A 26,416-nucleotide genomic window follows, 5' to 3' on the forward strand; every position below is an offset into this window, starting at 1 on the left:
ATCCAAACTGAGGCTCCACCAAGAGGAGGAAAGGAAGTTTGCGGGAGAAGGTAGGGCTTATGCAGTATCTAAACCAAGCTGTCCAGAAGCCGCTGAATGAATGGGTCAAGGTTAGAGATCCAGGGCTGGAGGCTATTAGCACATAGGCAGTAGCTGAAGGGCATGGATGATCCTACCCTAGAAAAATGTTAAGAATTGAGAGATACTATGAAACACTAACATTTCAAGGGTGGGCAGGCGAAGGGGGGCCAGAGAGGAAAACAGAAAAACCGAACAGGAGCAGGATCAGAAAAATTGAGAGAGGATTTTCAAGACAGTCTTAGTATTTTCAAAATATGACTTTAATGATAGTTAGCCAGCATTCCATAAAAGAATTGCCCTATTTTCTAAGAATTTGTAGTGTCTTACACATGTTAAAAGATTGAGAAAATAAATTAGAATATTATAATTCACACTTAACACTAAAACTACTGAACACATGTCATTGTTAGAGAGTTCAGAAGGCACTTGGGGATTTTTTTTTAGTGCCTCAGACATCACTATGAACTCTTCTTACAGTTGTCCTGGTCAACTGTGGGAGTGCTGACAAACGGAGAGTTAGCTGACTTCTGGATAAACCAACGCTCACTCCACAGAGAAAGGCTCACTCCGCAGAGAAGGGGTGTCCAGATCCAAGCTCCGGCTAAGAAGCCAGCTGACCCAATCAGGGACATGAACTGATCAGAAGAATATAAAAAGCTTTCATTCTTTCAGTTCTCCCCACGCCCACATGTATATGTGAGACTCGTTACCTAAAGGGAAGTTCAGAGAGCAAATTAGCCTTCCATCCCAATATCCTAACACATGGTGACTTCTATCCACCAGTGCTTCAGGGCCTCTCATAGCAATCCAAAGGCTTGGGTCCGTATTCCTAATGGTCTGACCTACACTTAAATACAAGGTTAACAGAGCAGAGAGGAGCTGATTTATAAACTTGTTTCCAAGGCTGGCCCTTCCATAAGCAGGATCCTAACTGATGTCCTAGGCATGGGGCTACATGGCTTAACTATGTGTCTTCCCTGGGCTCTGAGGATCATAAGGGTACTCCATGCTCATGAGTTAGCAAGCTGTCAATTCTGTTACTGTCATAGTCAACGGCAACAAGTAAACTTGGCTAGAGGTGTTAGGGGATAGTTCTCCCCAGACTGCCAGATTTCAGCACTGCAGGGCCGCTGATGGTCAAAGAACAAGAGCTTCTCCATGACAGTCAAGAAAGTCAGCATGGGAATAATCCCCCTCTTGTCCTTGCTGAGTGGGTGACTGGATTCAGAAAGGCATTTGCTGAATTGCACAGCTGCTGCTGAGAAGGGAGTGGGGATGGAGATGTTGAACAAGGGAGAGAGGAGCTGGCTGAGCGTGGGTCAGGACTGCTGGCTGCCACCTTGGGCTGTCTGGACGGATGTGGGGAACTGTGACTCTGTTTCCATCAAAACCAGGAGAAGTCGGGACTAATCATCATCGTCGTCACTGTTGTCATTATCCTCATCAGAGTTATCGCTGTCATCATCATCATCTTCATCGTCATCATCATCTTCATCATCGTCCTCATTGTCATCATCCTCAGTGTTTATCTTTCCCAAAAGCACATCCTCAATCCAATCTTCCAGCTCCTCGGCTGTGGGCAGGTCATCGTCGTCTGTGATCTCCATCCAGATGCTGTCAGCCTGCAAGGAGGGCAGAGTGAGAGAGTGAGTGGAGGCATGCAGCTAAGCCAGACTGGGGGGAGGGGGGTGGGAGGCTTCGAACGGCTGAGCCAGGTGGGTCCCGGGTCACTTACCCTTATCAGAATATGTGTGCATTGTTCAATGGAAATGCCAAGTTGCAGAATGGTACATGCAGTAAATATCTTGTCTATGCAACATAAAAGGACATGTGAGTGTGTTCATGTGCAAGTGTGCATGAGCGATCTGTGCAAAGGGTTTCAGGGGAAGGGGAGGAGACAGGGAGGCAGCATTATGGAGAGTGACTAGAGGAGCAGGCTTGGCTCAGTGTTGAGACTAGTAGCTCCTCTAATCCCCTCCCTCCTTAGAGATGCCCCTTCCCACACCACCCACCCCTCCTTTGTACCTTGCCACCCCATCCTGTAGAATCCCTCAGGGTCACCAGCACTGCCTTGGCAGAGCCCACTCCCGACCCTGCCCACCTGCTTGACATTAGATTGACACGGTAGCAAAGTGCTAGAGTTGGGAGGTAGTCCAGGAATAACATAGTTCTCAAGGGCATTAAAACTAAGTATTTGCATGCATTGTAATTGTATTCGCATTGTTGTTTTCCCTCTGACTATATACAAGGTACCTATATAACAATATAGATATGTTCCATTTTAAACTATTTTAATTACTTTATTAATGAAATCTAGTGTTATTCATAAGTTGCTACTACTGGAAACATTGGTTCTTAGTCTTTTTTTATTGTTCTAATATTATTTTGTGTTGGTGTCTAGCACAGTGGGTAGACAATCTTGTACTTAACAAAGTGTCTCCCACTATTTCCATTACCCCCAGTCCCATGCATGGTTATTACAGTGTTATTGGCTATATTCCCTATGCTGTACTTTACATCCCTGTGACGATTCTGTCACTGCCAATGTATACTTCTAAATTATATATTCTATTATATACATATTAAGTTTCTGGTAAGACAGCCATGAGACCCCCAGTCGGACCCCCAACGGTCCGCGAAGGGCTGGGACTGGGGATGGGGTCCGGGTAATGCAGAATGCTTTTGCTTTTCACCTTATAGCCTACTGTTCTGTTTCAAAATATTTTAACTGGAAAAAAATTAAAAATTATTATTTATGATATTATTAATATAAAAAGTACTTTCTAAAACACATAAATATAGAATTCCCCAGATGCTTGAACACCGATGACAGGGTGACAACACATGGCCAAGAGGCCCCATTCACGAGAGTCTCCACCACCATTAGCTATGGCTCTAATGGATACTCCAGGGCTACCCTTTCTGCCTGTTATTTGCCTGGTAGTGTCCATCCCCCTTCTGCATTGTCATGGTGGAGTTGCAGCAGGTGTCTGGACTAGGTCTAAAATCCCTCCTGCTCAGCAGACCACCTGCCTAGCCCTTCCCGCACTCAGTACAATGGTGCCTGGATGGTGAGAGAAGCCCTGTCATCCACCTGACTTTCTGTGACTTTCTGCTGTCGCAGTACAGACTGTCGGGTGATGTGCTACCCCCCAGTTGTGCAAAGGCAGCTCCACATGTGGGTACCCTTGTGCAAAAAGACCTTATTTCGGGGCATTGGCAGGAAATACAGGAGAGTTTACTTGGGTGGAAATTTCCAAACAGCCAGTGACCCAGGTCAGGGGGGCCCCACAAGCAAGGAAACGTGCCTGTGGTAGAGAACTGTGGAGCCATAGGTTGGGGCTGGCACAGAGGTGAGGCTCAGGCCACACTGACAAGTTTTCTGAGCTTGGGCAGGGCCTGGGTCCTGCTCATTTTAGGAGCAGCTGGATTCCTTACATGATCTCACAGTCAAGGCAGCATGGCAGAAAACAGGGTCGGTTGTAGGTGCCTGTGTGAGCTCTCAGGGGGTCTACTCACATCTGTCACATTCACCACCCCAATCTGTGGCTTGAACAGGTCAATCTTGAAAGTCTTTTCCCAATAGGCAACGAGCTGTGGCAACAAAAAATAAAAGTAGACAGTGGGTAGGAGGCATTTCCTGCTAAAATCACTTTTTGTGGTAAACCCACCTGCCATCCCATCATAGTAACAAGGTCACCATTGGTTAAGGATCTCCCAAACAGCTGTGAGCACTTAGGAAATTGAAGACTTGCCCCAGCCCTTAAGCCTTTTAAATAAGCATGGGAAAAAAAGGATGTCATAACAGAAACTATGAAAATGTGTAATAGAAAAGCTTCTATAGCTGGAAGGGAGAATATTACAGAGATGGTCCAAAGTCAATCCCCAAATTGCTTGGGGCTCTTTTATAGTTTCTGTGTGGTGGAAAAGAATTTCTCTCTACCTCTCCCTCAAATCCCATTTAGAAACCCCTTATACTGTGCCACCCTACCTCCTGAGATGCCTGGGAAAGTTGCCATGTGCATAAGTTGGTATGTAAGTAAGAAGAAGGCTCCTTCTTTTAGGCTTGGCTCCATGTGGTCTGATTTCCTACTGGGCAGGACAAAAGGAGTAAGCAGCCATGGGGCTAAAACTGGAGGTGTTCAATGGTAGAAATTCTCTCAAGCAAATATATGGCCTAGTGGGGACTGGACTGGGGAGAGTCAGAACCCTGGAAATCAGAATAGTCCGAGGATTTCTCCTTTGCAAAATGCAGGGCAAATACATAGAACAGGCCAGAAGAACTGTAGACCCGCTGTAAGCTTGCACACCAAAATAGTCCAGATGAACTAGAAACACAATCAGGCTGTGGCCAAAGTTATAGTGTACATTGTCGTATAAGGCAGTGACTTTGTTATGATTACTTGAACTTATGACACTGACCTCCAGTGTCACAGTAGTCTCTGCTTTTTAATCACTCTTCTATGTAGGATTGGGCTTCAGAACCCTTGCAGTCACTAAAACCCCTTGGTTTTGTCTTTTTAATCATGGTATGACCAGTCGTAACTTATGCACCAAATGATAATTCCTGGAAGAAGCTAGAGTCACCATTTATAATCTAAGGATAATTAAACTTGTAGTGATTACTAGCAGTTAGCTCTACTTAAAGTCTTTTCCCAATAGGCAACTTGCCCAATAGGCAACTTTAGGGAAGTAGACTTCCTTAGAGTCTACTGACTGATAGACAAAGCTTTGGCATCTTGCAGACCTGGGTTGGAATATCACATCTACCACTTACTGTTTTAACCCCTCCAACTGTGATTTTTCATCTGTAACACAGGATTATAATAGTCCCTCCTTTATAAGGTTGTTGAAAAGATTAGATGAATTGATGTATGTAAAGAACTTACCATAGTTCCAGGCATTCAGTACAGTCTATTAGCTACTTTCATTATCATTACCACTGGGCTTGTGTATTGTACAAATTCTGCATATTCTCTATAAACTCAGCATAATCAAGGCTTAGTGGTCATTGATCGCTGACATAGCAAGACTTTAGGGCTCTTACACATTCCGGTCCAGTGCTGGACATAATGCTAGGACCTCAGAGAACATGATGAAGACACAGAGAGGGTCTCTGTCCTTCAAGAAGTTGCTCCCTCTCTCCATGAAATTCTTAACTCTATACAAAATATTCACGTCTGATTTTTATTGCTAAGTAACTCAGGTTGCCTAGAATGGTGGTCCCCACCCAGAAAATAAAAGAAGTTATAGCACACGGGTAGTGATGGGATACATGATAGCTAGCTGAGTGGGCCCCAGGTTCAGCATTGCCCCAGTGGCCAAGACCTCCCACGCTGCAAGTGTCCCTCCTATTTCACACCCTTTTTCATGGGACAGGATCCCACACCATACACAAACATGAGGCTGTGACAGTGACCAAGGCTGAAACCCTGGCCTGAGCCACTCACCAGGGGAAAGTCATCTGGGTCAATCCACACAATGCTCAGGTCAGGGTTGTCGGTGTTGTCCCGAGCAACCTGCTTCAGGATCTCCAGGAACTCATAGCCATCTGCGGCAGGATTCAAGAAGGTTGATTAACCCCTGCACATACATAGCTTCCAACATGGAGAGCAGCATCTGTGGTTTTTCCATGAGAGTTTCTTAAGCCATTGGGTGCATACCCTCAATTATAGGATTATTCTATAAAATGAGTCAGATGAAAACTTCAGCCACAAAGCAGCTTACTCAAAAGGAAACAATACAATTTTTGAGTAAAGAAATTAAAAGTTCACAAGGAAGTGGCTGATTCGTGACTTGAAGCCAAACTCCAGTTTGCTAATCTGCAGGTAAAAACTGACCAGCCTGGAGTCAGAAAGTTCAGTCCCAGAGCAGAGGAGCCCTGCCTGGTCCTCAGTGCTCTGGGCCACATCTTGAAACCAGAAATTGCTATCCCTCAATGCTCCCCATGACATTTGCTCTAAGGACCAGGGACATATAGCCTGGACCCTTAGTTTTCTGCAAATTGGAATTCCTAAAACCTTCAGACTAAGTGAATTTCTGATTTGTACAGTTGGTTTTATAGTTTTGCGATAGTACACGGGGCATCCCTTTCTCCCTCCCCATTTCCATATGTGCTCTGTCCTCTCCCTAGTCTGTCAGCAGCTCGTTGCCCCAGGGGAAAGATGATTCATAAGAAAGTAAGAAAAGCAGAGACAAGCCTTGTGAGTTGCAAGAACACAGACTTTTTCTTTCTTTTTTTTTTTTTTTTGGCTTTAAAAGCTTAAATTTTATAGCACTGGGAACAACCTAAAATTTATGGCATAAACAAACATTTTGGAAGAATGTTTAGTAAAAGAAAGCATACACTATATCCTCAGCAACCCCATCCCACTTCCAACTAGAAACAGAGTTTAGATTCTGGGAAGTCCCTGAGAATGAGCCCTGTGCCCAAGTGTGTGCATGTGTACAAGCATCGTGTATGTATGTACATGTCTGTGTGCATGAACGCAGGCCACCGTGTGCCTAGGGGTCCACATATAGAAATGCCACAATTTCAGGCAGTCCTAAGAATATAGGGCATTCTTTGTTCTAGAATGAAACTCAGGGAAATGGAAAGACCCAGAATCTGTTGGAGAAGCCCCTGTGCAAGAGTACCAGGGTAGAAACGTCAGGAGGCCCCACCATCTTCTCTGTGGCCCTGATGACCATGCACAAAGTTTAGAGGAGAGACAGACTGGGTAACTGGATGGAGGGGACCACTGGTGACCTTGAAGCAAAGCTGAAGGCCAGACCGAGTGACAAACTTCTCTAGAGATTGGACGTGAGCTGCAAAGTATAGAATTGTGACAACAATTCCAGTGCCATGCGGACTTTTCCTGGATGTGGACTTTTCCTGGACTCCTGCTCCTTGGGACGCTCCTAACAGACTGAACTGGGGTTGGGTTGCATTTTTCAGGGATTTGGCATGGTGTTGGGGCCAACTTGGACTTGGTGAACTTGTTAAGGACACTACTCTTTTATGGATTCTTGCTGTATTGGCCAAGAGTTTGCTTAAAGGCTTTAATCACCGTAAAAAAAAAAAAATAGGAGACTGGGTAAAGAAGATGTGGCACATATACACCATGGTATACTATTCAGCCATAAGAAATGATGACATTGGATCACTTACAACAAAATGGTGGGATCTTGATAATATTATATGGAATGAAATAAGTAAATCAGAAAAAAACAAGAACTGCAGGACTCCACACATTGGTGGGACATAAAAACAAGACTAAGAGACATGGACAAGAGTGTGGTGGTTACGGGGGGCAGGGGGAGGGAAGGAGGGAGAGGGGAAAGGGGACGGGGAGAGGCACAAAGAAAACTAGATAGAAGGTGACGGAGGACAATCTGACTTTGGGTGATGGGTATGCAACATAATTGAATGACAATATAACCTGGACATGTTTTCTTTGAATATATGTACCCTGATCTATTGATGTCACCCCATTAAAATTAATAAAAATTTATTTATTAAAAAAAAAAAAAACTTCTCTAGAGATGCCACTGTGAATAGGTGCTGATGACAATGACTGACCAGATGTACTCTCCAGCCATCTGTGCCTGAGAACCTGCAAAACACTGAACCTCTGGGGATGGTGGGTAGGGGTAAGGGGACCATTAATTGTCAGACCCAGTTTCTGCCATTGAGCAGTCAAGTTGAGGTTCAGTTCTAGACTATAAAGTTATGTTTCCTGCATAGCTGAATCTGCAGCCTGGAATGTATACCTTCTATACAAGCTACCCACTAGCTGCTTAGGAATTTAGTGTAGCAACTGCCCTTTGTTTGTTGTTTGTAAAGGGTTTCTTCTTTTGTTATGTGCAGCGGATCCAAGCCCCTCTCCCGCCTCTGTGTAACAAGCCTCCCTTCTCCCAGGCACTCCAGCCTTTGTTTGGCTATTTGAGGTCGCTTAGTAATGGTTTTTCTCAGCACTTCCTAATTATCTAATACATTCCAGGCAAAATGCATACTGTTCTGAGTAACTCTGCACTGAATGGGCAAGTGGAAAGAGTCAGTTTCAATGTTAACTCATGAGACTCAGACTGGGCCCCCTCAGGCCTTGTTACTTGGAAAGCAGAACTCCAGTTAGTGGAGAAGAGGGTCCTTAGCATCCTTTCCTGCAGAGATGAGGCTGAGGGCGGCCTGGGTTGTTGTACCATCTATGACAGAGACATGACGTCCAAAGGGCCATGTGCTTTAGGGCTCATTATCTACCACTCTGGGGACAAGAGGAGAGGTGGGGTTGGGGTTCTTCCTCCTGCAGCCTGCAGGTGTGGCCGAGGTCAAGCTCTCTAGAGTGCCACGGGCTGCTGCCACCTGGACACTATGATCCCACCCTCTGGACACGTTCCTGTGTCACAGGTCAGGAAATATGGTGCTACCAGGATTTAATGATCAGAATACACAGACCACAAGGGGGAATTCCTCCTAAACCCCTTCAGTGACTACTTTCAGCACCTGGGGAGAAAGGGATAATGAGGAAGGAGGTGATGTTGTCAATAGTCTGGAAGATGAGAATCAAATTTTAAAGTGACCTTGACAAATCAGAGGTTCACAAAGAGGATGAAATTTAACAACACAGACCCAAATTCAAGTTGAAAATGTACACCTGAGGTGCAAAAGACTAATTCACAGAAAGGGAAGAAAGAAGCCACAAAGACACATGTGTTGTAGAGGATAAGACCACAATCAGCAGGTTTGGAGCTTTCAAAAAAGAATGAAGGAATAAAAATTAGTTTCTGCAAGAAAAATCAAGTGGATTGGAGTTTCTTCTTAAACACAAGAAGTAAAAATTGGGGCTCACTGCCTATTTTTAAGAATACGAAAGGGTCTGGGTCTGCAGAGGAGCTAGGAGAGCTCAAAAAACATGCCAAGAGTCAATTAATAAGTGAGGTTGACATTAAAGCTGAAGAAGTTTCACCCAGAACCAAAGGCAGCCTTCTGACTCGCAAGATTATGAGTTCTATCCTGGGCATAATCCCTCTGCGTCCCCGGCAACGTTCAAGGACAGACCAGAGCCTATTCCTTGGGCTGAAGCACAAGCACACTTGAGGCCATCAACCTTGGCAGGTATACTGGTTCTGCCATTTAGAGTGTGACTTAGGGCAAGTTATTTCCTGTCTTTGTTTCTCATCTGTATAATGGGGTTGATGATAATAATGGTATCTACCTCACAAGGTGGTTGTGAGTTAAATGAGTCAGTATCTCTGAGGCACTGAGACAAGTGCCTGGGACACAGTAAGTTTTAGCCATTGTTTTTAAGTGATTTGATTTCTTCTACCTAAATATAAGGGAACTTCTACCTAAATATAATGGCCATTTACCTGTTCATTCAATGAATATGTATTAAGTGCACAAGCTATGGGTTAGGTACAGTCTGGGCCCATACAGTAGAGAAGACATGCTCACAGGAAGTTACACCATAAGACAGAATAACTTGGGGCTCTTCCTTCTGGCTCCTATTCCTGATTCTGGCTTCTGCACTATGAGAACCTTGCCTCACGTGGCTTAGAGCACAGGTTAATCCCTTTGTGCTAACGTCATTAAGCCTCCCAATCTGTTATTTTATGAATATTCATTGAACACTTACCGAGTACCGAGTACTTTTGCATTTAATATTAGGAATTTGTCCTGATGGAAGTTAAGAGAATTTTATGATTTCCATCTTGAAGAGGATGGAATTGAGACACAGGGAGAGTATGTGACTTGTCTAGCATCATATGCCAGCAAGTGACAGAGCCAGGATTCTCACTTGGGCTTTCGGTCTGCCTGTCTACAGCTATTTCCACACTCTTGAGGGGGAAAGCTGCTGCCATCGTCCTTCCTCAGGGTGGTGCTAGAGGAGTGTGCAAGTGCCCGTGGGAGGACATCACGAGGTTGGGGCCTGAGGAGACAGCCAGGGGTGCCCCGTGGGGCTGGTAGGGGCTCTGCCTTCCCCTGGGCCATTCCTTCCCCTCCTGATCTGTGGCCACACCCTATCCTCCCCACTGCCACAGCCCATCTGGCTGGTCCACTCAGCAATGCCCTTGAGTGCGCCTGGGGTCTCAGAGATGGACCTAAATAAAGAAGAGGAGCCTGGCACTGTGAGAACCGTGACTCCTTCCCTGCCACACAGTGTGGACCCTGAGATCCCATGACCCGGGGCTGAGGGTTCCGGTTGAGCCACGTTTCCCACAGCAAGTGCAAGGCCTCTGGGAATCACATCTCCATGGGAAGAGAACCAGTGAGTACATTCTCCTCCCAGATGAGGCTACACCAGGCCCTGAGTACCAGTTACAGGCCAGTCACAGCCACGTCAGGAGCAAGGGCTCCCTTCGGCAGAGACACATGTGTCTGAGACCATGCGGTGACCCAGAGTAACATGCCCACTGCACAGTGCCCACCCTGCACTTGTCCTTGTGACCCCATCCTCGGGCAGGTGGTTGTGCTCATCACAAAGGACCCTCCCCGATGCCACGTTATGTGGCTATGGGACTCAGGTTCTCGTTCCTGGAGGGAGGCTTAGACTTGGGGAGCAGGGCTGTTAGGGTGGGTCCTGCTGCTGTTCATGTGGCAGGTGACACAGAGGGGGGCTGGCAACACACAGCTTAGAGATTGTGTCTGGTGGTTGATGTCCCTGCTCAGGGGTCTTCACCTGTCTGGACTTCTGTTTCTTCGGCTAAAATGGAGAAAATAGCCACCTTCTTGCCTTGGCACTCCTAGGTAATAATCATGCTGTTGTTCTCATGGGAGGCACTTGCACACCGAATGAGAGATTTTCTGTCTCCTTTCTTTCCCTCCCTGCCCCACCAACCTTTTATTCATTTTAGTTGCTTTTTTCCCACTACTTGCATCCTTCATTGGTGGGAAAAACTCATTTTGTCATCAGAAGGTGTATTCTGAGTGCACACAACATCTTTGGCCCAGGGCCAGGTGCTGGGACACAGGTGTACAGGGCAGGTGCCAGTCTCAGCCCAAAGCCCCCCAGTGAGTGTGCAATTCTGAAAGAGCAGCACATGGCATCTGAGCCTGGGCCCCTTGGGGAGCGTTGGAAGAACAGGCAAGGTGGGGGCTCCCCTGACATGGCAGAATCACCCAGTCACCTGTTAGAACAGGGGACATTGTGTGGGCCCCATGGTCTCAAGTTGGGACTTGAGATCTCTGGAATACCCCAACTCCATATAACAGCACTGCTGACTTCTCCTGGCCCTCCGGTCCCAGAATTGGCAAGAAAGTGAAATGGTGGTTACAGAGCCCAGGCTTGGGCTGGACTGCTCAGGTTTGAGTCCCAGTCCCATCCCTGATTAGCCATGTGACATGGGGACATTATCTAACTCCTGTCTGTGCACGGGGGAAGACAATAGTGATAGTACCCCCCACAGAGGGTCGTTGTAAAGATTAAATGTGCTGATATTTGCTAAGTACTTGGAACATTGTGTAGCACTTAGCAAGAACCAAATGTTAAATCCGATAAACCACATTTAAATTTTGAAGCTCAAATAAGCCATCAGCATTCCTATTTGAGATGATTAGTCTCCGAACCATTTGACAAGAACCCAAAGTGGTTGGCACTCAGTTGGAACGGGGCTTGGAGATGAGTGGCAGGCCTGTCACTTGTTGTCCCACATGCACAGACAGCAGCCTGCTCTGCCTTCCAGCTTGTTAGTGCTAATATTCCCAGTACCCTTGGAGGACACCCATCCAGCACGCGCTCATGTAGAAATGCCACTTTGCGAACCTTTCAAGTGTTATGAAGAAGATGTCAGCCTGACGCAGACTCATCTGGGAGTGGGAGAGGAGAGACATTCATTTTCAAATCTGTCACATAGCAGCTCAGTCGGCATTCTGAGCATGGCAACCGAGAGGAGGCTCTGGAGGAAGCCGGGCAGGAGCAGAGCGCTGACGTGTCCTTTCCTCTGCAGCTCTCGTCAGCCTTGAGGAGAGCTCATGGCAGAAGGGCCATAGCTCATCACTCCGGGGCCAGCGGAGCAGACACTGTCTGCAACCCTCAAATACAAGCTCTCAGCTGGGAAGGCTGGAACGCCAGGAGAAGAGTCCTTGGGGGACCCAGACCACTTAGATGATGTTTGTTATTGCTATTGTATATGCATAGATTCCAAGTCTGGGAACATCAGTGGACGGGAGAAGGAAGTTTGACTTTTCTTCATAATTAGGCTCTCTTCTCACTTCTCCTCCCTAATTTTCCCTCACCCCCCAATTAGGTTGCAGCAGCATTGCACATGCTCAGAACCTGCCACTAGCTCCGCAGCCTAGGGCAGGCAGTATGGTCTGGTGTCCAGTGTCCAGAGGAGCCACCAAGAAATAGATGCTTGTGTGTCTGCTGTGCCTCTAACCATGTGACCTTGAGTGTGCCATTGGACTTCTCTGGGTCTTTCTAATGTTGGCGGTGTAGGGGATGTTGAAGGATGGCAGAGGGGAAGAAGGGCAGGCTGGTTGTCACTGGGATATCATCAGGGGTAGTAACTCCGAGTGGTGAACAAGTCTGCGGCAGGGCCTTGCAGTTAGGGGCGTGGCTGGGAAGCCATACATCCTCAGCTTAATTCCAGCTTCACTATTTCCCAGCCTGGCAACCTCTTGGCCTCAGCTTCCTCAAGATTGAAATGGGAATAAAACAAGCCCCTCACACGGGAGTTTGTCATGTCACATAAACACACAAGAGTTCTCTTCTTCCTAAAGTCATGTTCTTCCTTATTGCGCATATGTCATGGAGTGGCTTCAGGGACCAAATGAGATCATCTCCATAATGCTCACAGAACACTTCCTCAAGCCTTAGCTCTCCAAGGAAATCTGTGCTGTTAATTTTGCTGAATGTATAACCTTTCTTTGGGCAGGCAGGGGCTTGGTTGGCCCCAAAAAGTCCACGTGTCCCTTTTCAGCAAGAGCAAAGGTATAGGAGGACCCGCTGTCTGGGCAGAAATAAATTTCTAGTCTGCAGCCAGACCTCCCACCCCAAGTCATACACCAGTGATCTGCAGTAATGACTGATTAGCCTCAGAGTCAGGGATTTCCACAGACAAGCCTTTCCCTTTCTCAGCCCCCAGCACACCAGGCCCTCCCTCACTGAAGAAGGATGTTTCCCACCCCCGCCTTCATGCCAACGCTGTTCTTCTGGCTCCCCAGTAACAAGCCTCAGCTTGGGAAAAGACAGGCTTCAGGCCCAGGGATATTTGTGCAGGGAGGAGGTGGAAATAGTTTCAGGAGCTTGATTCATTAGCAGCAATCTCGGTCAAACAGGTTCCTGCAACTTCTCCGAGGCCTCTTTGTTCCATTGTTCCCAAGAGCCAGACAGCACCCCCCCCCCCAGCCTGGAAGAGGGCAGGCGAGAGAGGAAAGCCCCCTGGAGTCCGGCCAGCAGGCTGTTGCTGATGGCCAGGCATCTCTGTTCACAGACACCCGAATCAGATTGTGTCTGATTGTAGCTTGTCAGCCTCGGGCAGCTGGTCCTCTTTGCTGCTTTATCCTCAGGGGCAGGGAGAGGGCAGAACCTATAGAAAGAGGCTGGAACCACATTGGCATCTTGGACAAGGATTAGCCATCTTTGAAGAGTTTTTCCAACTCAGTAAATCGTGATGGGGAAACTGGGACATCAGTAGGCACTCAAAAATTCTAATAAAAATAGAGGGTTGGGGAGGAGGAAGCTCTCAGAGAATTTGAAACACAGATTCAGTTGTGCTACAGGGGAGCATTATTTAGCCCTAAAAAGGAGTGTAGTATGAATACACACCTCAGAAGAATTAACCTTGAATATGCTATGCTAAGTGGACAACAGGCCCTGAAGGCCACATATTACATAATGACATTTAAATCTCCAGAATAGTTGAATCCATGGAGGAGGAAATGAGATTAGTGGTTGCCAGGGGATGGCGGAGGGGAAAGAGACTGACTGCCAATACATGTAATATTCTTTCAAGGTGACGAAACATTCTGGAATTAGGCAGTGGTACTATTTGTACCACTTTGTGTATGTACTAAAAACCACTAAATTGTATACTTTTAAAAGGTGAAGACTATGGTATGTGGATTGCATCTCAATGATAAAGATTGTATGCTAGAACCAGTTGGGGTTTTAGTCTGTAGGAAACAATGGCAGCTGAAAATGAATTATCAAAAAAATAAAAACGAAACAGGTGGTCTGACAGTAAAGAGTCAAGGCTTGGGCCCTGGCCGGTTGGCTCAGTGGTAGAGCATCGGCCTGGCGTGCGGGAGTCCCTGGTTCGATTCCCAGCCAGGGCACACAGGAGAAGCGCCCATCTGCTTCTTCACCCCTCCCCCTCTCCTTCCTCTCTGTCTCTCTCTTCCCCTCCCGCAGCCAAGGCTCCACTGGAGCAAGGTTGGCCCGGGCGCTGATGATGGCTCTGTGGCCTCTACCTCAGGCGCTAGAATGGCTCTGGTTGCAACAGATCAACGCCTCAGATGGGCAGAGCATCGCCCCCTGGTGGGCGTGCCGGGTGGATCCCGGTCGGGCACATGTGGGAGTCTGTCTTACTGCCTCCTCGTTTCCAGCTTCAGAAAAATACAAAAAAAAAAAAAAAAAAAAGTCAAGGCTTGGTCTTGGTCAGCCAGCTGCCTAGCTAATCACCTGCCTGACGAGTATTTCTTGAGCACCTACTGTGTGTTGGGGCATGTGCAAGACAACCTGTTTCTCCTTCAGGAAATCCTGCTAGCTCACATGCCCTCTTGTGCAGTTTCTCTTCTCTGAGCCTCTGTTTCCCCATCTGTCCCTATGAATGCACAAGAGGCCTCGGTCCCAGCAAACACCATACAGTTCCTCGTTACCTGATGCAACGGTTCCCAAACCTGATGGCACCTCAGACCTTGCTGCAGAGTACCACGCAGTTATGGGTTCCTGCAGGGTACATATCAGTCAGCCTGAAGTGGCTTTGGTGGCTGCGGTTCTCTGCCCTGTCAGGTTCTGGAACCCCTGCCCAGCCACTCAGAGCCTGAGGCCCGGCTGCTTAGCCATCAGACATGGAGTTCCCTGTCTTCTCCAGTTGCATTCTGGATTGTTCCAGGTCTCCAAAAATGCACCTCAGAATCTCCACTCACACTCTCCCTTCGGGACCCTTCAGCTCACGGGCGCAGCTCAGGGGATCCAGTATGTTACCACCTGCAAAATTAACTGTTTCTTGCACTTTGCTCTTCAATGATGCTACACAGAGTGAAACTGGGAAAAGTTGTCCAAGTTCCAAAATAAAACAAATCTCATCTACTTATAACAAATCACTAAATAAATCACTCATCTATTTATAGGGTCATTTTACACTTTAGAAATCAGCTGCATATTTGGCCCAGTTCCCATTCTTTGTGGAAATATTTTCCATTAAGTTCCCCAAGCACGAACAATATTTGACAGATGTAAGGGTACATTTATTGTTATTTAAGGTAGGATTGTTATTTATATAGGCTAGGTCCGCAAACTTAACAGTGAGCAGAAGTTTACACATGCATACACACACACCCTGTAAAGCTAGGTCGTATTTATATTCACCAAGTACTTATTCCTATTGGGGCAGCTAAGCAGAATGAGGCTTTGATCTCTCCACCCTTCTAAGCTGTGTGCACCACTGAAATGGATTCTTAATAGCAGGTGACCACGAGGGGGTGTGCACTGCCTTTGGGTTGCAATGTAGGTAGGAAGTGAGGGAAAAGGTGAGGGCTGACCAAGGAGAGAAGCCAGTTCTTGTTTAAGGTGTCAAAGAACAGATGGAGTGGGGGAAGGTCCTACCTGGGTCACTCTTCTCTGCAAAGGCCACTATGTGGATCCCGTTCAAATCATCTTCCTGTGGGAGAAAAGAATAAAAGTTTACATTCCCAAGTGGAGAAGTACAAAGGGGTCAGGGACAGGCAGGCTGGAATGAAAATGGGTTGCAGGGGAGGATGAAGAAGGCACAGAGGGACAGGGCACAGGGCACAGGAGGACAGGGGCACAAGGGCACAAGGGCAGAGGGGAACAGGGGGACAGGGCACAGGGCACAGGGCACAGGAGGACAGGGCACAGGGGGACAGGGGCAGAAGGGAACAGGGGAACAGGGCACAGGGGGACTGAGCACAGGGGGACAAAATCACAGAGGGACAGGGCACAGGGGAACAAAGGCACAGGGGAACAAGGACACATAGGGACAGAGGCACAGGGGTACAGGGGAATGAGGGGCAGGGGAACAGAGCAGTATTCACATCAAAGAAGGGAGTACTGATGAGCCACCTGGAGGAAGCATGGCTTTCGATGAATGGGTTTGTGAGAGGGGAAGACACCAGCTACACGCTTATTAGCAGTGAATGGGCCTCACTCCCGTGGTCTGTGGGTCCAAGGGCACAGCAGGAAGAGACAAGAAGAGGAAGAATGTTAATCTGGTCATTAAGCACTCTGAAGGCAGAAAACACTTTGAACGTAGCTCAGGGGATGTCAGTCCATGTTTCAAGTCACCACCAGCAAATACAATCAGTGATAGAGCCAACTATGGAAACTTTTGGATGCTGCCAACAGGTCCTGAAGCTGTCCCCAAACAGGCAGCAGACAGGAATCTTTGAGGCAAATTAGGATGTGAGTCTGTTTTGTTTACACAAGTGTTGTGCTTTTCTGTTGACACCACTTATTGAAGAGCCTATGTGGTCAGTAGAGGGCGCTTTGCGGACGGTCTCTTCCAGGGTATCCCTGGGCTCTGGAACCAGAGCTTGCCAGAGCAGTATAGGTCTCTAAGGCATGTCTAAGTGTGGGAGGCTACAGAAGAGTTAAAAATGGGGGTCAGGGAAGGCTGAGGGTGTGAGGGTGAAGCGTGGGTGTGGCTGTACAGGTCTAGACGAGGCCAAGCATCTAGACAGAGTATTTTAAATTTATAGGACAAGCAGCATTCCATGTTTCTATGTCCTGGAAAGAAAGGACCACATGCCTTGTGTCTCCTTTGCACTGATTATTCTTGCAGAAGAACAAGTGAGAGCTTGGCGGTGCCTCCTTTATAAGAAATGTGATCCTCGCAAGACTTGGACAGGAAGGTGTGTGAGAATGCCACAAATCTGAGCGAACAGTCATGGTCACTGACAACGGGGGAGGGATTCACAGGGCACCCTGACTGTCATATCAGAATCATTCTATGGAAAAAAACACTCCCGGTATCTCAACCCTCCCATGATTGCAGTTTCCATTTCAATTGATTTTAATGCTGGTGCAATCCTATCTAAATGCTAATTTTTTCCTTTTGAGTTTGGAATGGACAAAACCTCCAAAAATTCCAGAGAGATTAAATGGGAATTTTATTATTAAAAACAAGAGAGTGGGCACTGCCATGGTCAGATTCTCTGGGGAATTGAATTGTACAGATCTATATGTGTGCACGCAGGGTTATTACCTGCATCTGACAGCAGCCAGAAGGGAAGTCTGGGATCTCACTGTTTGACATTTGCTATTATCACCACCCAGAATACCCTAATCAGTTCTCATCAGGCTGCTCTGTGTCTCTGGCTCCTGCCATCGGTGTGAAGGCGGGGGTAGTTAATTCCATGAAGTGGGCTTCATTTCTGACTGCCCTTCCAGAATGCATTTGGAAATTGCTTTTAGAATTCTGACTCCATATTTGTTTGTTAAGAAACTGCTCATAATAGGGCTATCACTCAACAGGCCTCAGATGATCCCTGGATGGAGGGCTGTAACCAAGGCAAAGAGCCTCTGTCTCTGTGGATCTAGAAAGTCAGCATACGAGCCTGTATTGAACATCTGCAAAGAAGCTGGTGTGTGACCTGGGCCAGGTATTTTCAGTAATAAATTCACAGAACAAGCCTGTAGGTCAGGGTTGCTCAGTGACTATGCCATGTACACAGGTGAGGAAGAGCCAAGCTGACCATCCCCGGGATTGACCATCCCAGGGGCTTTCTCCAAACACCACAACCTTTGCTGCCCAGATCACCCATTTGGTCTTCTGATCACATTGTCTTGGAAATCTCTTTCTTGAATAAATCTTCCCTTCTTTACCAGACAGCAAGCTCTCTGAGAAAAGGGATTACACCTTGAAATTACAATGATGATTAACACGGTGATATTAATATCTGCCATTTGCCTTTGTATCAGAATGTGGTAAGTAGATTATTTCTAAATCTTAAATGAAAGGCTTATTCCTGTTCAATGTATAAAGAATTGAGATGACTACAGAGCGGGCATGTGACACATCTGGGATTCAAGTCATTTCTGTCTGAATCCCAAAACTCTTTCTAGCTCACAGAAGGAGTCTAGAATAAGCCACTGTGGCATAAAAGTTATTCTGAGCTGGAGGCATTTGAATTTCTAAATCCCGTATTTGACTTAAATGTAGGGCCTCTCATAAGAGCTCAGTTGTCATAAACCCTTTCCCAGGGTGCAACTCTAATCTTCTCAGACATTGTCACAAACATCACCAACAGCACAGAATGAGCTCCATGAATCTGCTGTCCCTGCTACCAGGTTTGCAGAAGATGTTGCAAACTCAGGTCAGTGGCTCTTAAGTTGTAAAAGGCTAAGAAAGGGCCCTTATATATATAACATGACCCAACACCAGATCCCTCCAAATCCAATGTGGAAGTTTGGGAGTTACTTTGGTGAAGACCCTACTGCGGATTCCCCAGTACTTTATCTGCCCCTCTGTCATAGCCAGGAGCATAGTGGATTGGTGTCATATACATATATATATTATTAAGTGAGAGGCAGGGAGGCAGAGACAGATTCTTGCATGCACCCCGACCAAGATCCACCTGACAAGTCCCCTATAGGGCAATACTCTGCCCATGTGGGGCTGTTCCCCTGTTGCTCGGCAACCAAGCTATTTTTAGTACCTGAGGTGGGGGCCACAGAGCCATTCTCAGTGCCTAGGGCCAACTTGCTCAAACTATTTGAGCCATGGCTGCAGGAGGGGAAGGGAAAGAGAGAAAGAGGAGAGAAAGGTGAGAGAGGAGAGAGAGGGGGAGGGATGGAGAAGCAGATGGTCACTTCTCCTCTGTACCCTGATGAGGAATCGAACCTGGGACTTTCACACTCCAGGCTGATACTCTACCTGAACTTATAAGGACAGAACCACAATGCTTATTTTTATAATCTCTGTGCTTAGCACACGTTCTTATTAATGCCTGTTAAGTTTTAAAGAGTATGGCTGAAGAAAAGTAGATAATATTAGAGATACCAAGGAGAAATGAACATCAACCCACCAACCAGATAGATTACCCTGCTCAGATTTTGTCGTTTCCTTCCAGTCTCTGTTAAATATCTGTTCTCATGTTGAATTATGGGAAGCAAAGAAAAAAACGCAGTTAAAGGTAGCAGACTCCCTGGTGCAATGGAGCATCCTAAGGGCTCATCTGGAGGTTTCTGGCTCCCTCTTGGAACTACTTTGTTATTGCAAGAGAGGGAGGATTCTTCTAGAAGGAATTGTTGACTCCTATCCCTGTGGGCTTTGGCCCAGGCCTCTGGCTGACTACTTGCCAGGATGAAGAGCCAGTGGAAGATGGAGTCTCAGAGGAGAAGGACAGGTCAGCCCTGGGTGTGGACCACCCAGCCCCACCTTGACATTCTCTGAATATTTTACATAAATAAATAGGTATCTGTTTTACACAGGTAAAGATTATGAGGCATCAATTTCTTCAGTAAAAATAAATGATGTGTTTTCTATGGTTGCTCCTTTAAAATTCTGCACAATTAAGGAAGAAAAAAGGTCAATAGTTGCTTTACTCCTACCTAGTTTTCATATCTTATTAAAATATTTTGCAATGTCTGGGGAAGTGGGTATTGAAGATAAAAAACTTCTAAGTCTATTAGCTGGTCACTTTCCCCGACATTTGTGGTTTAAGTTTCTGTGGCCAAGTGGCCTACAGAGATGCTGCTCTTTGGAGAGGCGCCCTCCTAGGTGGAGGGGAGAGGGGTGGGGAAGTGGCTTCCTGGAGATCCTTCCAATAGGTTGATTTCTGCTTCTCCTCTTAGGATGTGAAGGTGATGCTGAAAGACCTGTTCTATCTTCCCGCCCAAGGCAGAGACTGGGATGAGGGCTTGCTAGGTCTGGTCGGGGTTTCTGGGGAAGCCATGTGGGTATTTCATGATGTTGGAAAGAAATAACACTAGTCAAGTGCCCTTTTCTCTACCAGGTTAAATATAACATACAGTCCTTTCTAATTAGAAAGCAATTGAATATACACAACATAGAAAATACGAGCCATCATTGTTATTTCATATTATCGCAAAGGGCTGTGACTTACATTATTCATTAAGTGAAAAGAAAGCAGAGGGTGAGTTTCAATGAAGCCAGACAGTGAACGCCTTTTCTGAATACCCAGCTCTTACTTGGCGGGAGGGAGTTCCTGCAGGGTGGTGTGGATGTTAGGGTGTTTGTGGATGGGGGAGGGGTCCCGATGGAGACTCTCCTGCTATGGAACTCAGGGATCTTGGGTGTGAGGCTGCTGTGTCAGTGAGGGAAGGCCTTGAAAAAAGAGCTCAACCATTTTGTAGTCTCTTCCTTCCAAAAGCCTAGGTAATTGAGACTTATCTAGTAAGGATTGTCAGGTCGGTGGATAATGGGGAAAGGTCACGTGAGAAACCAGACCTAGAACTTTGGCTAGAACCGCCCACAACCATGTGCACCAAAAGAACTTCCCAGGAGTCCTTAGGAAAAAAGCGACTCTCCGTCAGCCAGTGAGATTTCACCACGTCATATTAGCTCGACCACCCTAGATGGGACCCTTTAAATATCCCACAGGCATTTTCATCTGTGCGACTTCCCTGACCTGTGTCCCCTGGACCAGGGAATATCATCCAGGAAGCACTCTATACTCAATAAAGCTTTTGCTTATCCACACTTTGTGGCTACGCCCTTCCTTCTTCCTCAGCGGGGAAAAATACCTTATAGGGATGAAGAAAATGAAAAGGAAATCTAGGGCTAAAGGCATAGCAGAAGAGTAATGATCACTCTCAATTTAAAATGGTGCCTTGTATCATGAAAGACAAAGACCAAAAACCTATTCCAGATCAAAGGCAGCTAAACAAATGTAAAAACTGAATGCAGGAGTGTGATCCAGGGCTGGACCCTGGGCCAGGAATAAAACATTTTTCTCATGCTGTGCAGGACATTAGTGGGACAACTAGTCAATTTGAATAAGATTCATAGATAAAATAATGAAATTATATTAATTTCCTGATTTTAGTAAATGTACTGTGGTTATGTAAGAGAAAGTCTAGTTTTAAAAAACCTCTGCAATGTTTAAAGGTAAAAGGGAATTGTGTCTTCCACTTGCTCTCAAATGATTCAGAATAAGAAAATCTATCATCTATCTATCTATCTATCTATCTATCTATTTATCAAGAGAACATAAAAAGCAAAGGTAGTAAAATGTTAACACTTGGGGAATCTGGGTAAAGAGATCATGAAATTCTGTGCCTTATTTCTTCCAAGTCTGAAATAATTTTATGTAAAAATGTCTTCAAGAGGACTATTATTTTTAAAGCACTGCTATACCACTTATATGTAATAACAAAGCATTTTAAAGGTTAAATTTTTTGAAAGTTTGAGATGTTGGGAAAATATGTTTCTATCGTGTGGTGCTGTTCTGAAGCAGTCCGCTCCTATACATTGGATTATCTATCTACCCTTCATTGTCTTGGGAAATGTTTGTTCCATGGCCACACATATGAATAATTTACACACCAATAAAAGGATACATGAAATGCTTTGAAAACTTAACCACAGATTTTGGTTGTTACTGTTTACAGAATTTTGTATAAATTTGAGGTGGGTGGGAGACTGTATCCCCAGAACCCCCTTTCTAATACTATTTGACCCTCCTGCCATATTGTCTAAACTTAGACCTAAGGGATTAGCTGGCTCAGTGCTTTCTAGTGCCTTGAGCTGATCTGGATAAAACCAGCTACCAGCCCTGGCCAGGTAGCTCTGTTGGTTAGAGAATCATATGGATACACCAAGGTTGTGGGTTTGATCCCCTGCCAAGGCACATACAAGAATCAACCAGTGAGTGCATAAGTAAGTGGAACAACAAAACAATGTTTCCCTCTCTGTCCCTGTCTCTCTCTCTCTCTCCCTTCCTCTCTCTCTGAAGAGCAATTTAAAAAAACATTTATTTATCAAGCACCTGCCATATCCTAGGCTTTTTGCACCATTCATCCTTACAAAAAGCTCTGATTTTAGATGCAGAAACTAAAGCTCAGAAAGCTCACAAGACTTGACATGGGATGCAAAGCTACTAGGGTCAGATTCTAGACTTGAACCCAAGTCTCCATGACAACATAGCTTGACCACCTTCCATTATGTTACCCTGAGCCTCTCGTGGTCAGTGAACAGAAGCCAGTAGTCACCATGGAAAATAAACTTAGAGGTAGAGTAATTTTGCCTCGTGGGTAGTACCAGAAAGGCATAAATTGGATCCATGAAAACTGGGTTTTCACTGAGCTCAATGCTGTCCACATTTAGATAGCTACATCAGCCAAGTAAAGCTTGGTTTGAGTTTGGGACTCAAAGGGGACTCTTTGGGAATACACCAGTCTCTACAAGGCAGAAAGAGTTTGTCACTTTCTTACCCATGTTTCAAACATATCTTCTGGGCGCAGTCGACGCAGGGTGGGTCTGAAAAAAAAAAGAGAGATGAGCTTCTTGCAGTGGGGGTTACTGTGGCAACCACCAAGACACCAGAGCTTACCTCATACCCTGCTGTGTCACACAGAAAGCTGGGCCTAAAGCTCTCAGCCTTTCCATGCACCCATTAGACCCAAGGATTATAAAGTCTATTACAAACAATAGGTCAGAGGGCAATGGGTCAGAGGGCGCCGAGTCAGCTCATTCCCAGGGCAGGAAGTCATCTCCTTCCTCCCAGACAGGAGCCACTCCTGAGCACCCAGAGAAGACCCAGAATGAGGAGACCTGCGAGAGAAGTCCTGCTTTTATTTTAACATCAAAGTTATCCCTCCAAAGTCTTCTAGGGATGTTTGGAAGAGCAGATAGGGTCCACATGTTGCTCATGGTATCATTTCTTTCTGAATATTGGCAAATAGTACAAGACATGTTGATATTTGCTCCTCCGCATACTAGCTCCCTGGAAGGACCTGGGCTGACTGGTTGCTGGAATCATGGTGTTCCAGGTCCAATAAACATATGAGAGCATGTGCTGGGAGGATGGTGGTGAGACAGTGAACCCACCGCTATGATCCATGTTCAGTATTGTCTCTTCCTTAAGAGCAGGGCTCAGCAAACTACAGCTGGTGCCTCTTATTTTTATAAATAAGCTTTTTTTGTGGACACAGCCACATGCAGTTGTTTGGATATTGTCTACAGCTGCTTTTACACAAGAACAGTAGAGTTGAATGTTGCAACAGAGAACATCTGGCCTACAGAGCCTGAAATATTTACTGTCTGGCCCCTTACAAGAAAAGTTGACTAATCCTTACTAGAGCAACTCTAAGTAGTGTCAAATATTATTTTCCCAGAAATGTGCATATAGAATGTTCATCTTGGCTAAGTTACTTAACTACTCTGAGGCCAATTCCTTGATCTGTAAAATGGGGATAATAATAATTAGCCCATTAGGATGAATACAGGAGTGGGCAAAGTAGGTTTGTAGTTGTAACAAAAATAAATAATACAATAATTAATTAATGATAATACAGGAATAAATGCTATGTTTTGCATGCTCACACTGTAAACCTACTTTTGCTTATCCCGGTATTAGAGAAAATAGTCCCATAAGCACCCAGCATGGTACTTGCATATAGGAAGCTGTCCCTGAATCAATATTGCTATTATTGTCAAATTTTACTTATATCTTACTCTGACTTTGAGGAGATTTACTGATGACTGATGAGGGGAGGTGATCCAACCTTGCCTGCAAATGTAGACCCATATTCAGAAAGTATAGTGACATTCCTGCCACCGATTGATGACCAACAAAGACATTCTACTGAGCTCAGTTCTTCTGGGGTGCTCACTCCATGTTGTTGCTCCTGGCGGAACTAAAAAGTCAGGACTGAAGACCCCTCTATCCTCTAAATGCCATCTGGGGTACCTTTGGTGGTCCTTTATAAACTCCACAAGTTCTTCCTCTGTGTAAGGCTTGTCGGGAATGGCAATGGGCTCGTCCATAAATGGCTCATAAAAGTCAACCTCATTCATCTTCAAGGACAATTTCTTTGCAACCTGTAACAATTAGAAATATGACAATAGTTTCCTTGAATGCTAGTTTAGAGTAACAGTGGGTCATCCATCTCTAAGGTGTGTGTGTATCCTTGGGCAAAGACTTGAGAGTATATGTATAGTTTTAACTTAAATGTTGTAGTGATAAGAACTCATTCCCTAAGGCCTGGCTGGACCTATCAAAGAAGGACAGATAAGGAAGAAAAAACCTCTTAGGCCAATGAGGGCCAAACAGGAGTGAGGAGCAGATGGAATGGAAAGTAGGAAATCTGATTCTACAATCCCCTTCACTCCACTGTATTTGCTGGGTTGAGGGAGGAAGCAAAGGTCAGCAGAGATGCTTAATGTCGTTGGATGTATGATTCAATGGAATCAATTTTGATAGAGTAGGCAATTGATGGGGACCATTTAAAGCATAAAGATACTCAAAATCAGAGGCCACCCATCAATCCTTGATCAGCTCATAAACTCTATTTGTTATTGAGGTTGAAGCATGGCCCTAGAGCTGTCTCTTAATACTGGGCTGGTATGATGGTTTCTAAAGCTCTGGGAACTGCTCACTTGGTTATTAGTCACAAGGTGACCAACCAACCTAGTTTGTCTAGTGAGGAGAGATTTCCCTGGAATTAGACTCAGTGTTAAAACTGTACAGTACCCAGCAACCCAAGCTGGGTTGAGTTGTTCTCCCCTACACCAGAGAAAAAGCTCGGTGTACCAGAGCCACATGTAGCCTGGAAGGCACCTCCTCTCTTGATGAAAGTGGCCACAGACCTGTCAGGGCAGAATGGTTGCTGTGTTCCCTGCAGAGCTGCTGAATTCAGAACCTCCTTTTGTGAAATGATTTGAGAGGCCTGGAATGTGCCATGCTCCGTAGGAAACCAAATGCCATTCTTATCTAGTTTAGAGCTGTGCTCCAAGACAGCGCAGGATGAACAGTGGTTCCTTTAAACTAAAGAGGAATTGCTGAGAGCAAAAGCGGAGCCCTGTGGTGATCACCAATGGTTCAGTGGCCTAGGGCAGCCAGGACGAATGGGGAGGGGGAAGAACTGAGTGCTACATAAGCTGTTCCACAAGGAGGTCCATTCTTAGAAAACACTAGTATCCTTATGGCTTTTGTCATCAGTTGTTATTAATTCCAAGTCACTATATTCCAAAAGAAATTTCTTACAGTACTTAACAAAGAAACTCTAGAATTTGACTCAGAGCTAAAGAAAACAGGCTATTTTAAGAGATATCATCAGTCAAAGGAGATTTTATGGTCATGTTAATTTTGTTTTAAGGGACAGGAAAGTATGAGTTTTTGTTTCGTCTTTACTTTTTTACCTCTACCATTGGGGCAAAAGGCAGGGTGGGTGGTACTGCTGATGGGTAGGGAACAAGAAGGACAAGGTATATAGCACTATTCAACCTGAGTCTGGGTTTGCACACAGTTCTTCGCCAAGCTGGGCCCATTCTAGAATGGGCTTGAATATAACATTAGATTCTGGTTTTCTGAATTCACTTACTACTTGTTTTAAGAATCAGGAAACTGCTTACATGAGTAGGTAGTGACCAGATGCACAAAAAAATGATAATAGTAAAAACACAGTGTTTGCTATGTCACAGGCTCTTAAAAGTGTTTCAGGTCGATTCCTTTGTGAACCCTCACTTTGATTGTATCAGGTAAAAGCTAATATTGTACTTATTTTACAGACAACAAACCTTAGGCACAGTCTGAGCTTGCAATTTGTCAAGATCATCTACCTAGAGGGGACAGAGCAGGAATTCAAATTCAATTTGCCAGCACACAAACTTCCCTTTCATTAGAAAATCACTTTTTCCTCAACGCTCTAAAGAAAGATGTGCCTCCCTCTAGGCATTCTGCCACTGGTGCTACACACTTAGGGAGAAGTCTCTGGTTCCCCTTGAACATGCTCTAATCAATTCACCCCCATCATGGTCTGCTAGAAATCTAGGCTTCCTGAAGGGAAGAAGAGGGTCATCGGAAACTCTGGGTGCACCCACGAGTGTGTGTTTTGGGGGTGTCTCTGGTTTGTGGATGTAGGCCCAGGCTGCAGTGTAAAGACCATGAATGTAAGGGTGGATTGTGATGTGCTTTAGTTGAATTCTGGGAAATGCTGAGCAAAATTTTCCAGAGGCTATTGTTCACTATATCCCTACCTCCCTTATC

The 26,416-nt window shown here is 45.6% G+C and overlaps 1 protein-coding gene across 1 annotated transcript in view; it reads right to left on the minus strand.

Moving 5' to 3' along the window:
- Positions 1-323: 323 nt before the first annotated feature.
- The window catches only part of CASQ2 (calsequestrin 2), a 72,543-nt gene continuing 46,450 nt past the window's right edge, over positions 324-26,416 (minus strand). Inside the window, exons 6-11 of the mRNA XM_066377225.1 lie at positions 24,119-24,249; positions 22,641-22,686; positions 15,831-15,885; positions 5,532-5,632; positions 3,601-3,675; positions 324-1,703 (exon numbers count right to left, since the gene is read on the minus strand). Coding sequence (XP_066233322.1) covers positions 1,488-1,703; positions 3,601-3,675; positions 5,532-5,632; positions 15,831-15,885; positions 22,641-22,686; positions 24,119-24,249 — 624 coding nt within the window. The 3' untranslated portion in view covers positions 324-1,487. The remainder of the gene's footprint in view (positions 1,704-3,600; positions 3,676-5,531; positions 5,633-15,830; positions 15,886-22,640; positions 22,687-24,118; positions 24,250-26,416) is intronic.

This window comes from Saccopteryx leptura, chromosome 3 (assembly GCF_036850995.1).
Source record: "Saccopteryx leptura isolate mSacLep1 chromosome 3, mSacLep1_pri_phased_curated, whole genome shotgun sequence".
In the NCBI taxonomy this organism is placed as follows: domain Eukaryota; kingdom Metazoa; phylum Chordata; class Mammalia; order Chiroptera; family Emballonuridae; genus Saccopteryx; species Saccopteryx leptura.